Source organism: Entelurus aequoreus, linkage group LG02, assembly GCF_033978785.1.
Source record: "Entelurus aequoreus isolate RoL-2023_Sb linkage group LG02, RoL_Eaeq_v1.1, whole genome shotgun sequence".
NCBI lineage: Eukaryota > Metazoa > Chordata > Actinopteri > Syngnathiformes > Syngnathidae > Entelurus > Entelurus aequoreus.
This window is the reverse complement of record NC_084732.1, coordinates 45,209,973-45,222,221: the sequence shown is the minus strand read 5'-3', so window position 1 is coordinate 45,222,221 and position 12,249 is coordinate 45,209,973. Positions and strand designations below refer to the sequence as shown.

At 39.2% G+C, this 12,249-nt stretch overlaps 1 protein-coding gene across 1 annotated transcript in view; it reads left to right on the top strand.

Annotated features, from left to right (window-relative positions):
* The window catches only part of prtga (protogenin homolog a (Gallus gallus)), a 65,478-nt gene that overhangs the window by 27,300 nt on the left and 25,929 nt on the right, over nt 1–12,249 (top strand). The window contains exons 6-10 of the mRNA XM_062027574.1: nt 1,043–1,202; nt 1,514–1,761; nt 8,114–8,278; nt 8,896–9,201; nt 9,764–9,952. Coding sequence (XP_061883558.1) covers nt 1,043–1,202; nt 1,514–1,761; nt 8,114–8,278; nt 8,896–9,201; nt 9,764–9,952 — 1,068 coding nt within the window. The remainder of the gene's footprint in view (nt 1–1,042; nt 1,203–1,513; nt 1,762–8,113; nt 8,279–8,895; nt 9,202–9,763; nt 9,953–12,249) is intronic.

The window sequence follows — 12,249 nt, the reverse complement described above, 5'->3', positions numbered from 1 at the left end:
TTCTAACTTGCCTAAAATATGAGCCCTCCTTTAAGGCAACACTTGCTTTGACCTTAAAAAATAAAAATTTGAGGCCTGTATAGATACATAAACAAAAAATATATAATTGTTTTTAACAGATGTGGTCTGTTTTATTTATTAAAATAAAACATCAGGTCCATATAAAGAGCTAATGTTACTACATCAAAAAACAGTTGAACACTTCTGAGAAACAAGTATTGAATGTTGAACTTGTTGCTTTACCTCTGCTTCAGATAAAATAAAATGACCAAAAAAGAACCATTAGTCTCAGTGCTAGCATATGTTACCAATATTGATTTCAGAGAGCAGATTTAACAAATAAATCTATATCTGTATTTGGCACAATTAGTTGAAAAACGTATCAGAGGAAATATTGGCTTTGACTGGCTTTCCTGATTGTCAAATTACATAATGTCTTGTACATGTAGATCAGTGTGCAAAAATATCTCAACTTTTAAACCTAATTTAATGACCGACCAGGAAAAGTTTTGGTTTCATTTCGTCCATCTGCAGTCACACAGGCATGCGATTTATAACAAGCACGAGCGATTAAAACAACATTCTCCTCCAAATGTGCTGACTTATAGAAACCATAAATACACTCTGATACGTCTTTACGTTTATTATAAATATTTTACACTATATATCCCCACTATTTAAAGCTGCTAACATCAATCAGTCTTGTGACACAGTGAGACCTCTTTTTCGCAGGGGTTACATATTATCCTTGTGCTGCATGGCAGTACTGTTGTTGCTCTAAGTCAAACACAAGACGAAGGCGAGGCAAGTCACAGGCATACAGAAACGGTAATGTTAGAGATTAAAAACGTGATTAACACAATAGATATGACTGTAGTTAATTATTCGCAATTAACGCAATAATTTGAAAACCCTACTGGAAACACTTGCTTTGATGCCTTTATTCCTGTCAAATTGTATTAGATTATAATCTATTGCGTGAGAGTCTATGCAAAAACTGTGTTGTGTTAAATATATAATTCCTATGGATGTTCCTCCACAGCGCCGCCTTCCTTGGTGGAGTGGCCAGAGAGCTTGACACGCCCACGTGCCGGCACTGCTCGCTTTGTATGCCAAGCTGAAGGCTTGCCTACACCTCACATCACATGGCTCAAGAACGGGGAGAGAATTCACTCCAATGGTCGCATCAAGATGTACAACAGGTATTTTTTACATGTAATTGGTTTTATGTGAAAGCAAAGAAGTGGATCAAAGATCAAAGGCAAAATGTTACTGTTTATTTTACCTCTGTTGGCCAACTAAAAACAAATCACATTAATAATTAACTTGTGGTCCTGCAGCAGGAAGGAGACTGAATAATTTACCAGTGCAAATTGGGGATTTAGTAGGTTTTCCTCTAAATTTCTCTTTTCTATTTTGCTGTCAATGTCTGCTAAATGTAATTATGTGATGACTTAGCTTGGGAAAGGAACCACATGATGAAGTTGTTTGCGTGTGTGTGTGTGACCCACAGCAAACTGGTCATCAACCAGATTATTCCTGAGGATGATGCCATTTATCAGTGCCAGGCAGAGAACGAGCAGGGATCTGTCCTCTCCATGGCAAGGCTCATAGTAGTGATGTCGGAGGACCGCCCGAGCGCGCCACGGAACATCCGAGCGGACACAGTGTCCAGCTCCGCCATACTGCTGGCTTGGGACAGGCCGCTTTATAACTCCGATAAAGTTATTGCATACTCTGTTCACTACATGAAAGCTGAGGGTGAGTGAATATACATATGAGAATAATTATAAAGTATTAACAAATCATAATGGGACAAATGGCCATTACACCCAAATGAAGTGAAAATGAAATAACATTCATTTGTGAGGGCCCTGCTTGCTTGATCTCTTTTCTAGCTCATCTCAAAGTTGTTAATATTTAAATTAGTTACTTATTATGTATTATTGCATACAATTGTTTTGAGCTGAACAAAGTCCATAGTACATAATAACTTAACAAAAATAAAACTTTCTATCGAATACTCCTTTGGTTTTTGCCCTCAAAGTGTTCCTGTGTCCAGGCAATTATTCCAAGTTTGTAACAAAAGCATGATTTTAAGAAAATAAAAATATTGATTATTAACGAAGTATTAGTGATATTGTTATTATAAGCGCTAACGCAGACAAACTATTTATAGCGGCATCGTGATGTTTTATTATGTTTGTTGGCATTCACGAAGTCTGCAGTGAGCAGTAGTCAGTAATGTTGTTGAAAAAATTGCAATTATTATAAATGTGCCCGTTACTACATTACATACAGTATATACTTGGATGCTTTTTAAGGGCTTTGTTGACAGAATAGAGCTGACTTTTGATGGCATTTATTTACAATTTAGAATGCAAAAAAAATGTAAAAACATTCTTGTCTTACATAAGGATTGTGAACGATAGGCAACATTTTTAAAAAGTGCAGTTCTCCTTTAAGAACGGCAGACTTTATATGAAGTACAGTATACACTTTTAATAATAGGGATGTTAAACGTTATTCAAGTCTGTCTGCTTGTCTGTAGCATCATCGCCATCAGTCAACAAAACAAGAATGGCGGATAGCTACGGTGGTTAAGAAAGGTCACAGCAAATGTAAACGCGACAAGACATTATCAAAAATTACAACACAACAACTTATTTTTATATTAATATTATATTATTTCATGTTGGAAAAACAAAAGCAGAAGTAGCAGGTAAATCTACTGTTAAAATGTTGGTTACTGTACTTTAATTGAACATTTCTTGAAGAAAAAAAATGAGAGCAGAAAGAGTTTCCTCTTGTCAATTCAATCTAAAGTGTTGGTTGCACTTTATTCAAATAAGATGTGAATGCATTGGCCCTTAATTGTTTTTTAATATATTGTTTGTGTCCATATTTCATTTATACCTAATTCCTTTACAACAGGAATATAGGAAACTTCACTTGTTATGTCTAGTATCCAGTATTTATTTCACAGTCACACTGTTTGATTTTTTTTTCTATTGCTAAAAAGTTACTGAACCATTTACAACTAACTGAATTGTTTCGGATCGTATTGTTCTAAAAAAAATTATATCATACATGAATCGTATCGGCAACCACAGATTCTGAATGGAATCAAATCATTTTTAAAACAAATTGTTACACCCCTTTTGATAATGCTATGGATGATATCCACTCGGTGCAATGGATGCGGTCCCTTCCAAGGTTTCTTGTTGTTCCCATTGGAATTATTTTTTTCTTGCCCTGATGCGGGATAAGAGCTGAGGATATTGTTGTGGTTTTGTGCAGCCCTTTGAGGGATTAGTGATTAAAGGCTATATAAATAAACTTTGATTGATTGATGATACTTAACATACTAAGCTGCAATGGAGGTTATTATTATTAGTTTGAGTGATCGGCTCCACACTGTGTATGAAGACACATAATTTGCTGTTAACTTATCAGCCGTAGGTCTAAAAATTAATACAACTTAAAGGCCTACTGAAATGAATTTTTTTTATTTAAACGGGGATAGCAGATCTATTCTATGTGTCATACTTGATCATTTCGCGATATTGCCATATTTTTGCTGAAAGGATTTAGTATAGAACAACGACGATAAAGATTGCAACTTTTGGTATCTGATAAAAAAAAGGCTTGCCCCTACCGGAAGTAGCGTGACGTAGTCAGTTGAACAAATACGCAAAGTTCCCTATTGTTTACAATGATGGCCGCATGAAGTGAGAGAGATTCGGACCGAGAAAGCGACAATTTCCCCATTAATTTGAGCGAGGATGAAAGATTTGTGGATGAGTAAAGTGCAAGTGAAGGACTAGTGGGGAGTTGAAGCTATTCAGATAGGGAAGATGCTGTGAGAGCCGGGGGTGACCTGATATTCAGCTGGGAATGACTACAACAGTAAATAAACACAAGACATATATATACTCTATTAGCCACAACACAACCAGGCTTATATTTAATATGCCACAAATTAATCCTGCATAAAAACACCTGCGTGTTTGTTACGCTAGCTCCTAGCTCCTCTGCTAGCTCCTAGCTCCATAGAACACGCCAATACAATTCAAACACCTGATCAACACACACAATCACTCAGCCCAAAAGACCGTTCACCTAACCCAAGGTTCATAAAGCTTATATATTTTTAAAAAGTTACGTACGTGACGCGCACATACGGTCAAGCTATCAAATGTTTAGCAGCCAAGGCTGCATACTCACGGTACCTGATATTCAGCTGGGAATGACTACAACAGTAAATAAACACAAGACATATATATACTCTATTAGCCACAACACAACCAGGCTTATATTTAATATGCCACAAATTAATCCTGCATAAAAACACCTGCGTGTTTGTTATGCTAGCTCCTAGCTCCTATGCTAGCTCCTAGCTCCATAGAACACGCCAATACAATTCAAACACCTGATCAACACACACAATCACTCAGCCCAAAAGACCGTTCACCTAACCCAAGGTTCATAAAGCTTATGTATTTAAAAAAAGTTACGTACATCCGCAAAAAAAAGTTGCGCACATACGGTCAAGCGATCAAATGTTTAGAAGCCAAAGCTGCATACTCACAGTAGCACGTCTGCGTCTTTGTCATCCAAATCAAAGTAATCCTGGTAAGAGTCTGTGTTGTCCCAGTTCTCTACAGACGTCTGTGTATCGAAGTCAAAAGTCCTCCTGGTTAGAGTCTCTGTTATCCGAGTTATTCCATCTTGACTGCATCTTTCGGGAATGTAAACAAAGAAGCGCCGGCTGTGTACTGTTGTTGCTGACTACGTTCGAAAAATACGTCCATTTCGCACCGACAACTTTCTTCTTTGCTTGCTCAGCTTCCTTCTCCATAATGCAATGAACATGATTGCAACAGATTCACGAACACAGATGTCCAGAATACTGTGGAATTATGAAATGAAAACAGAGCTTTTTCTTATTGGCTTCAATGTGGAAGGCATACCCGTGTTCGCCGGGCTACGTCACGCGGATACGTCATCCTCAGAGGCGTTTCGAACCGGAAGTTTAGCGGCAAATTTAAAATGTCACTTTATAAGTTAACCCGGCCGTATTGGCATGTGTTATAATGTTAAGATTTCATCATTGATATATAAACTATCAGACTGCGTGGTCGGTAGTAGTGGGTTTCAGTAGGCCTTTCAGGCAGATGGGATTTGTGTTTGTCATTGGCATTAAAAACTATTAATTGGTCACATACCTTTTTAATGAAAATTGGCTAATTGATTGGCACATCCCCAAAGGGAATATTAGACTAGAATGGACAGCGTGGCGCAGTTGGGAGAGTGGCTGTGCCAGCAATCTGAGGGTTATTGGTTCAATCCCCACCTTCTACCATCCTAGTCACGTCCGTTGTCTCCTTGAGGAAGACACTTCACCCTTGCTCCTGATGGATCCTGGTTAGCGCCTTGCATGGCAGCACCCGCCATCAGTGTGTGAATGTGTGTGTGAATGTGGAAATAGTGTCAAAGCACTTTGAGTTCCTTAAAAAAGGTAGAAAAGCACTATACAAGTATATACCATTTACCATTTTAGAATATCATATTCTTCTTCATCTACGACATAATGAATATGAGGCAGCTGAGTAATTTCCGTTACTGCTGTCCTGTCAGGCAGAGGTCACATAAAGAAAAAATAAAGAGGAAAAACCTCTTTATCTAGACAAACAGGATTAGTCCTATTTAGCTGTGGACTTTCAAGAATCAGGGCCCCTTCCTTTGGCTGATAACATTAAGAATGCATAGAAAACTATTCAAAAACTTGTATGGCAGCAGAAAAAGCCTTCTGGACTTCCAGCCTTCCTTAAAACTATTTCTATTGACAGCAAGAGTCACAGTGGAACAATGCTGCATCTCAGGGAACGAGAATCCACTTCCTCGTTCAAGAGCTGCACTTAATTAGAATTCAACTAACTTCAGTTGGCAAGGTGAACTGGGAAAAAAGAAACACCTGCTAGTTGTAGTTGATGAGGAAGTCAAAATAAAGTGTTTTATTGTTAAATCTGTCAGGGATTTTACTACTTCAGATTAATATTCGCTGACAACTTCACAGTCTTTGTGTGAGAATAGCTGTGAGAGAACAGCAAGCAGTCTGTTCTGCACCTGAGGCTGCAAAGCCTCGCACTAAATAGAGGCTTTATAATAAGAGGAGAAACTAATTAGTCTACTTAAAGGAGTTTCCAAAAGTGCATGTCCTGGGAAGCCAGTCAGAGTGTGTGAATTGAGAAGGAAAGCAGACTTTGTTACTCTCTTCCTAGGAGTCATATGTTTTGTCCTCCTACTGAATGCCTATTTCATATGAAATAGGCATTCAGTAGGAGGACAAAACATATTAAGTACCATGAATTGATTAACGTGGACCCCGACTTAAGCACGTTCAAAAACTTATTTGGGTGTTACCATTTAGTGCTCAATTGTACGGAATATGTACTGTACTGTACAATCTACTAATAAAAGTTTCAATCAATCAATCAATCAAAGTGCTCAGTTTCGAAAATCAAATAACATTTTCCTAAGAAGACAAATGCATCCATTCTGTAGCTTTGCTCATTGGCTAATAATGATTTAACCTATCAAGCATTAGCTTCACAAATACAGACAAAACTGCAGAAGGTGTATGATTTACACAGTAGAATGGACACATTTCTCTGTACTGGTGATTTGATTATCATGTTGTGAACTAGAGACACTTACACACCATTATGGATGGATTCCTTTCACATTTGAAGCAATAATGTACCAATTTCCAGTTCCTGGGAATCAATACCAGTACTCAACAGTACCAATTGTTGGTACTTTTGTTTGTGTCAATAAATGTTAATTGTCTAATATTGAAAAAAATATATTTTAAAGGAATTTCAAAAAATTAGCTGATTACAATGACTGTGCTGTCCAGTTGTAGCGATGTAACGATATAAAAATTTCGTATTACAGTTATCGCGACCAAAATGATCACAGTTACAATTATTATTACTATATATGATTATTGAATGTGCTCAAAAAGCGCTTATACACCCCCTAAAATTGTTTGACCATGTTTTTTTGTTTTTTTTAAATAAATAGACACAGTTAGAAAACCCACTATTTTGTACGTTGGTATTTATTTTGATTCACTGAAAATGTGCACAATTGAATATCTTAGTTGCTTGGACAGTAATGTGTTTATATGAGGTTTATCTCAAGGAATTCAATTGAATGACCTGGATGAATGAGAGCATTCATAGACATATATAAGTTTAGATTCTTAAAGACGTTAATGTATCTTGTTTTAATGTTAGCATTTAAGCTAGCGAGCTGGCACCAGTCAGTCCGTGAGTTTATCAAAGTGCAGGTATCAATCACTGTTTTTTGATCATTTTAACTTAAAATGGTAATACTAACTGTCAAGAGTTTTACCGCGGTTATCATTATTACACTTTATCATTACATACGTATCTATTTCTTATCTTTTGTTTTCTTTCTACATTTCCGAGTCGCATTTGCAAGTTTTATGTATTAGACTTCACATGCAGTTGCACTTCTAAGACGTTAGATTGCAGAAGGGTTCCGTATAAGTAGGCTTCGGTGTGTTGCCGAGCTACTGTAAGAAGGAGTCTTTGTCATGAAGCTGAATGTGCCGGTCTAGTCTTATGTTGCGTGCTATGAAGTCGTCAATACTGTAAGTGTTGTATTTACTGTATGTAACGTGCATCTTAATTGTGGTTTTCATTACCAAATTTGGAGGTGTTTAAGTTGCAATATAAAATTTCTAATGCTAATCAGTAGCATGTATATGGCAAAGTCAATGTAAATTAGTGTCAATCTAGCGCGTCTTGAAAAAGTGGATACTTTGGCATTGAAAATTGTAACATCACCTAGAGGCAGTTTGACTAAGTGCTGCTTGAATGTTTGAGCCAGTGTTTAGTCTGCAACCAAACATGATGTCACACGTGCAAAAAAGTTATCGAAATATGACACCGTTTGATTTTACACAAATCAATCCCACGTGGTACTGGCAGAATTATTTTGGTGCCTATAAAAGTACTGAATTGGGTACGCATCCCTACACATCATTCTAACTCATTTCACTATCCCCTAATTTGTCCAGGATTAAACAACGAGGAATACCAGGTTGTTATTGGAAACGATACCACTCGGTATATTATTGATGACCTGGAGCCAGCTCGCAACTACACCTTCTACGTTGTGGCCTACATGCCCATGGGAGCCAGTCGCATGTCAGATCACATGTTCCAACACACGCTTGAGGACGGTGAGGAATATAATGATAATGTCCTTCAACATGAGTGATACCTTTTCATGCAGAAACATAACCATGAGAACAGAAATGCCATGGTGTTTGACTTTCATGTTTGTTTACAAGATGTTTTACTGCAGTTAATGAGTGTTGGTGTTGTTGACATAAAAGGGGGGATGGAGGGCTGCAAATATCCTTGTGCTTTTGTGTTTCTCAGATTTGTGCACACAAGCTAATTTATAGGTGTGTTTGTGTTTAAGCCTAATTCTCCTGCTGTGTTTTTCGATTCCGAAAGAACCTCATATCAGCTCAGTCTTGGCCTGTCTATTTAAAATTTTCACAAAACCATCCATACAGTAGCTATGTATATGTATGTATAATGCCACGGGTGTGTGGATATTTCTTTCATGAGCCAAAGTTCATGTTTTGTATTCAAAACCATTACAGGTCAGGATTTTAGCAACAACTTTAGCTTTGGCGCACTTAACTTGCAAATGTAGTCTCCTGTCCATGCACTAAGAACTAAAAAACAATGCCTATTAATAATCAGCTTTTCAAATGAATTCATTTTATTAGTTGATTTATAAATTGTGTGATCTGTTGTTAATCTCTTATGTCTCGTCCCTTCCCAGTTCCCCTGCGTGCCCCTGAGCTCAGCCTGACCAGTCGCAGCCCCACGGACATCCAGGTGTCGTGGCAACCCCTCCCTGACAAGCTGAGTCGGGGTCGGGTCTCTGCCTATCGTTTGTCCCACCGTACCAGCACTGAGAGCTCAGTCTCTCAAATGGAGTTACCTGGAGAGATGACAAAGTACCTCCTAGAAAACCTGAAGCCTGACACCAACTATCTCCTGCGAATCGCTGCCGCCACCAGCATAGGGTGGGGTGAGCAGTCGGCCTGGACCTCTCACCGCACGCCAAAGGCAACTAGTGGTCAAGGTACAACATAAGGAAAACATGGCCCACAATACATATCACACAAAAATATGTATTCCAAACTATTAAAGCAACACTGAATTCCTCATTTCTGTCCAACGCTCAGTTTGGACAGTGTAATCTTGTTAAGGCATTGCATTTGTTCCTCTGAAACCTTTGCACTGTACTGTAAGGGGTCATGTAGGGAGCTATTCAGGCCTCTGGATGGAAAAAGGCTAGGTACACATTTAGAGCTAAAGCTTTAAGGTGGAGTAGTGGGTGTGATTTGTTTTTTCCTGCCTATCTCACTTTTGTTTAAAATCAGGTGTCTTTCGATTCTTTCAATCGTCTTTCCTAAAATAGAGACATTGCTCCTGTGCCCTCAGTGTGGTCGTGCATGCTGTGTATTAAGTGTGAAACAGCTGGTAAACATCAAATGAGAGTTTCACATTTCAAAGACTCTAAAAAGGAACAGCTTCCTGCAGAGAAAAAGATTATGTCATTGTGCTCATAAAACAACATATTTGCTCTCATGTTGAATGAAATGTAATCATTATTTTTTTTGGGGTGATTTTCATCTACACAGTTCCTTTGTCTCCTGAGCTGCATTTGGAGCCCTTGAACTGCACCACTATTTTGGTGCGCTGGCGACTGGCACAGAGGAATTCGGCCAGTGTGCAAGGCTACAAACTGTTCTACCATGAGGAGAGCCAGTCTGAGAGTGCCCCGGTTCAGCTGCGCGCCTCAGATCATTCACACACCATCGGAGGCCTCGGTGAGTTGGGCTGCTAAAGTACTTCGACTGAATTTACTACATGGTTGCAGTGACACAATTTGGATATACATTATCCATCCATCCATTTTCTACCGCTTGTCCCTTTTGGGGTCACGGGGGGTGCTGGAGCCTATCTCAGCTGCATTCGGGCGGAAGGCGGGGTACACCCTAGACAAGTTGCCACCTCATCGCAGGGCCAACACAGATAGACAGACAACATTCACACTCACATTCACACACTAGGACCAATTTAGTGCTGCCAATCAACCTATCCCCAGGTGTAGGGCTGGGCGATATGGCCTTTTTTTAATATCTCGATATTTTTAGGCCATATCGCGATACACGATATATATCTCGATATTTTGCCTTAGCCTTGAATGAACACTTGATGCATATAATCATAGCAGTATGATAATTCTATGTGTCTACATTAAAACATTCTTGTTCATACTGCATTAATATATGCTTATTTTAAACTTTCATGCAGAGAGGGAAATCACAACTAAGTCAATTTAGCAAAAGTGTATTTATTAAACAGTTATTAAGCAGTGGCACAAACATTAATGTCATTTCCAAACAGAAAGTGCAAGATTGTCAGAGACATTTTAAAACAAGCTATAAGTGCACTTTTGTGCATGATGACACACAAGATATTTCAATAAGTGTCACAAAAAATGAGCTGCATATCAAATAGTATATGTCCTACGGTGTTGATGTGGAAATAGCTGCTTCGGCATTTAGTTGGTGTGGTACCGAACAGAGATGTTGACATGATGTAAAGACATATTCCCGCTTGAAGCCAAACCACCGTCAGACGATGGACTCCGTGCTGTTTTTCTTGGGAATTAATTATTCCTCCATTTGTTACCAGATTTGCACCTTCTTTCTCTCGTATTACCACTCAAACCACACCGTTAGCTGTTAGCATCACAGCTAACGTTACCATGTCACTACCTCTCGCTCCGCGGGAGCGTGTGACGTTGCTCACGTGACAGTATGTGACGTATGTAAGAAAGTGCGCTTGTTTTAAAGTCTCTGTGAGAAGGAGAGACAGGAAAGAGTGAGAAACGCGTGCAGTTTAATGCCCCGCAGCTAAAAGCAACTGCGTGAGAACGTATACTCGAATATCACGATATAGTCATTTTCTATATCGCACAGAGACAAACCCGCAATAACCCGCAATATATCGAGTACGGTATATCGATATATCGCCCAGCCCTACCCAGGTGCATGTTTTTGGCGGTGGGAGGAAGCCGGAGTACCCGGAGGGAACCCACGCAGTAACAGGGAGAACATGCAAACTCCACACAGAAAGATCCCGAGCCCGGGATTGAACTCAGGACTACTCAGGACCTTCGTATGTCAGCATGAAATAATGAAAATGCATGATGCAGGATATGCTCAGATCACAACCAGGCCTATTCCCAAATGTGAATACAAATCTGACATGTATTGTATATTATTTATGAAATATTCCCTGTCAATTCAACCTGTGGTCAGCAAAACACAGGGATCAGTGACAAACACATATAGTTGCCCATACAACACAAATATACACACCGGCTTTAAATCTACATTATATCGAAAATAAGCACCTAAACCTGTAGTGCAAATCCAGCCTTAATTTCTCTTGGGAACATTGAGCTTTGGGTGATACTCTGACTCACTGTTTTGAGTTTGGTGGGGCACTAACCTGTGTACTGTACATACATACCACAAGAACTATACTGTTGGGTAACACAGACGGAGAATTCATTAAATTCTGTTTGTGTCATACAGTCCAATAATTTTGTTTCAGCTACACTGCTACTGTTCTTATTTCACTACAGTAAAATAATGCAGTGAGTAAATGTCCCCCCTTCCCTCCAGACACACGCACATATGTCAGGTATGGGGCTATATGAATCCCCTTCCTACCGTATAACTGCACCCCATCATACAGCATGACATTTCTTAAATTTGGCCACTTTTTGAGCTATGTGATATGTCATAAGGGGTAAATGACAATGTGCCTAACCTTGCGGCGAGAGAGTGAATGCCCATGGAGCTGGATTTTATGTGGCTGGCAGCTTTATGGGGGATTAATTGGCAGAAGACTTGTCCCGTGTCAAACAGAGGTTTGTTAGGAATGGGACAGAACAGCATTGCTTCCCATTTTCATGAACGCTGTGCCGGATTGTGTGTGTGTGTGTGTATGTATGTGTGTGTGTGTGTGTGTGTGTGTGTGCGCGCGCGCGCGCGTCTTTTCAGCAGTTGCTGGATAGTGTTGGGAGCATGTCACAGCTCCTCTGGCCCTT